The 2,500-nt window shown below is 48.3% G+C and overlaps 1 protein-coding gene across 3 annotated transcripts in view; it reads left to right on the top strand.

Moving 5' to 3' along the window:
- Positions 1–2,500, top strand: part of LOC113813769 (KH domain-containing, RNA-binding, signal transduction-associated protein 2) — a 36,827-nt gene that overhangs the window by 20,288 nt on the left and 14,039 nt on the right. For all 3 annotated transcript variants that reach the window (XM_070124729.1, XM_070124730.1, XM_070124728.1), the window contains exon 4: positions 901–1,210. In XM_070124729.1, the coding sequence (XP_069980830.1) occupies positions 901–1,210 (310 nt within the window). The remainder of the gene's footprint in view (positions 1–900; positions 1,211–2,500) is intronic.

The following is a 2,500-nucleotide window of genomic DNA, read 5'->3' as shown; positions in this document are numbered from 1 at the left end:
CACATCTCCCGCATTCTTATCCTTATTTTTGTTATCTCTTTTTCTCCCTCCCTCTCCTCCAGTCCCTCCTCCTTACTCCCTCCTCCTCCCCTCCTTCCCTTCCTCCCTCCTTCCCCCTCCTCCCCTCCTCCCCTCCTTCCCCCTTCTCCCCTTCCCCCTCCCTCCCTCCTTCCTCCACCCCTCCTTCCCCCCTCCACCCCTCCTTCCTCCCCTCCTCTCGTCCTTCCCCCTCCTCCCCCTCCCTCTCCGTCCAACTCCCTTCCCCATCCACATCTCCCACGTCCTTTATTCTCATGTTTCCCATCTCTCTTCCCCCTCCTCTTGTCCTTCCCCCTCCCTCCCCTCCCGTCCAACTCCTTCCCCATCCACATCTCCCACGTCCTTTATTCTCATGTTTCCCATCTCTCTTCCCCCTCCTCTTGTCCTTCCCCCTCCCTCCCCTCCCGTCCAACTCCCTTCCCCATCCACATCTCCCACGTCCTTTATTCTCATGTTTCCCATCTCTCTTCCCCCTCCTCTTGTCCTTCCCCCTCCCTCCCTCCTTCCCCCTCCTCCCCTCCTTCCTCCCCTCCTCTCGTCCATCCCCCTCCCTTCCCCATCCACATCTCCCACGTCCTTTATTCTCATGTTTCCCATCTCCTTCTCCCCTCCTCTTGTCCTTCCCCCTCCTCCCCTCCTTCCCCCTCCCTTCCCCCATCCACATCTCCCACGTCCTTTATTCTCATGTTTCCCATCTCTCTTCCCCCTCCTCTTGTCCTTCCCCTCCCTCCCCTCCTTCCCCCCTCCTCCCCTCCTTCCTCCCCCCTCCCTCCTCTCGTCCATCCCCCTCCCTTCCCCATCCACATCTCCCACGTCCTTTATTCTCATGTTTCCCATCTCTCTCTTCCTCGCCGCAAACAGGATTACAACGACGAGATCCGACAGGAACAGATGCGGGAGATGCAGCTGCTGGTCGGTGCCAACGCCAACAACGGCACAGCGAAATCCACCGGTGCCAACAACGCCGCCAACAACAACAACAACGGCACCACCAGCGGCTCGGAGGAGGGGTCCTGCTCCCCCCACTCGACGGGATCCCCCCCTCCTCCCGGCGTGGGCGTGGTCGGAGGGGGGCGTGGCGGTTCCGTCAGGTCGGGGGGGCTCGCTCTGTCGTCGCCTCATCCTGCGCTCAGGGGGCTCAACCGCGCTCAGGCGGCTCTGCTGACCTGCGGTAAGGGGACAGGCTTCTGTGCACCGCATATGTATATATATATATATATATATATATATATATATATATATATATATATATATATATGTGTGTGTGTGTGTGTGTGTGTGTGTGTGTGTGTGTGTGTGTGTGTGTGTGTGTGTGTGTGTGTGTGTGTGTGTGTGTGTGTGTGTGTGTGTGTGTGTGTGTGATTATGCGTGTGTGTGTGTGTGTGTGTGTGTGTGTGTGTGTAATTATGCTTGTGTGTGTGTGTGTGTGTAATTATGCTTGTGTGTGTGTGTGTGTGATTATGCTTGAGTGTGTGTGTAATTATGCTTGTATGTGTGTGTGTGTAATTATGCTTGTGTGTGTGTGTGTGTGATTATGCTTGTGTGTGTGTTTAGAGAAAGAAAGAAAATGTAGATGGATGGGTTACATATATATTCCCATATATGGATGAATAGCTGTACCGGGTGGTGCAAAAGTACGTATTAAGGGGTCCAGACAGCATATGAAGCATAGACACTGTTTTACTATTCTAAACACACATTCTGTTTACATTTATACTTACTATACAATCATTACAATTATTATTAAGCTATTCACACACTCTGGTTCACTAATTATGCATCATAATTCATGATTCTCGCCTTATCTTTGATAGTTATGTAAGTATATATGTACACACAGCATGTAAGTATCCAAGACTGTATGAACGTTTATGTAGGTAAGTGTGCGTGTCTACATTACGTAATCCACACAGAAACACACACAAAAAAGCCATATCTTTGATAGTTATGTAAGTATATATGTACACACAGCATGTAAGTATCCAAGACTGTATGAACGTTTATGTAGGTAAGTGTGCGTGTCTACATTACGTAATCCACACAGAAACACACACAAAAAAGCCTTATCTTTGATAGTTATGTAAGTATATATGTACACACAGCATGTAAGCATCAAAGACTGTATGAACGTTTATGTAGGTAAGTGTGCGTGTCTACATTACGCAATCTACACAGAAATACACACAAAAAAAGTGAGAATGACCTTGATGATACGTAAAGATTATAAATAGCTCTCTCAAAAAAAAAAAATAATAATAAGTCGGAGGTTAATTACTGTATTTCGAATCTTCTTCTCTCTCCTTCTTCCTCCTCCTCTTTTTTTTCTCGATTATTCGGGAGACCGAGAAAACTTGGGGCTTTTATAATTAATTAAAGGGAAAGTTCCGTTTCGAAGAACCAAAGTCTGCGGTTTTTTCACTCTTAAGTATCTACCAGTCTGTCTGTCTGTCTGTCTGTCTGT

Source organism: Penaeus vannamei, chromosome 8 (genome assembly GCF_042767895.1).
Source record: "Penaeus vannamei isolate JL-2024 chromosome 8, ASM4276789v1, whole genome shotgun sequence".
NCBI lineage: Eukaryota > Metazoa > Arthropoda > Malacostraca > Decapoda > Penaeidae > Penaeus > Penaeus vannamei.
This window is presented reverse-complemented; position numbering and strand designations above follow the sequence as displayed.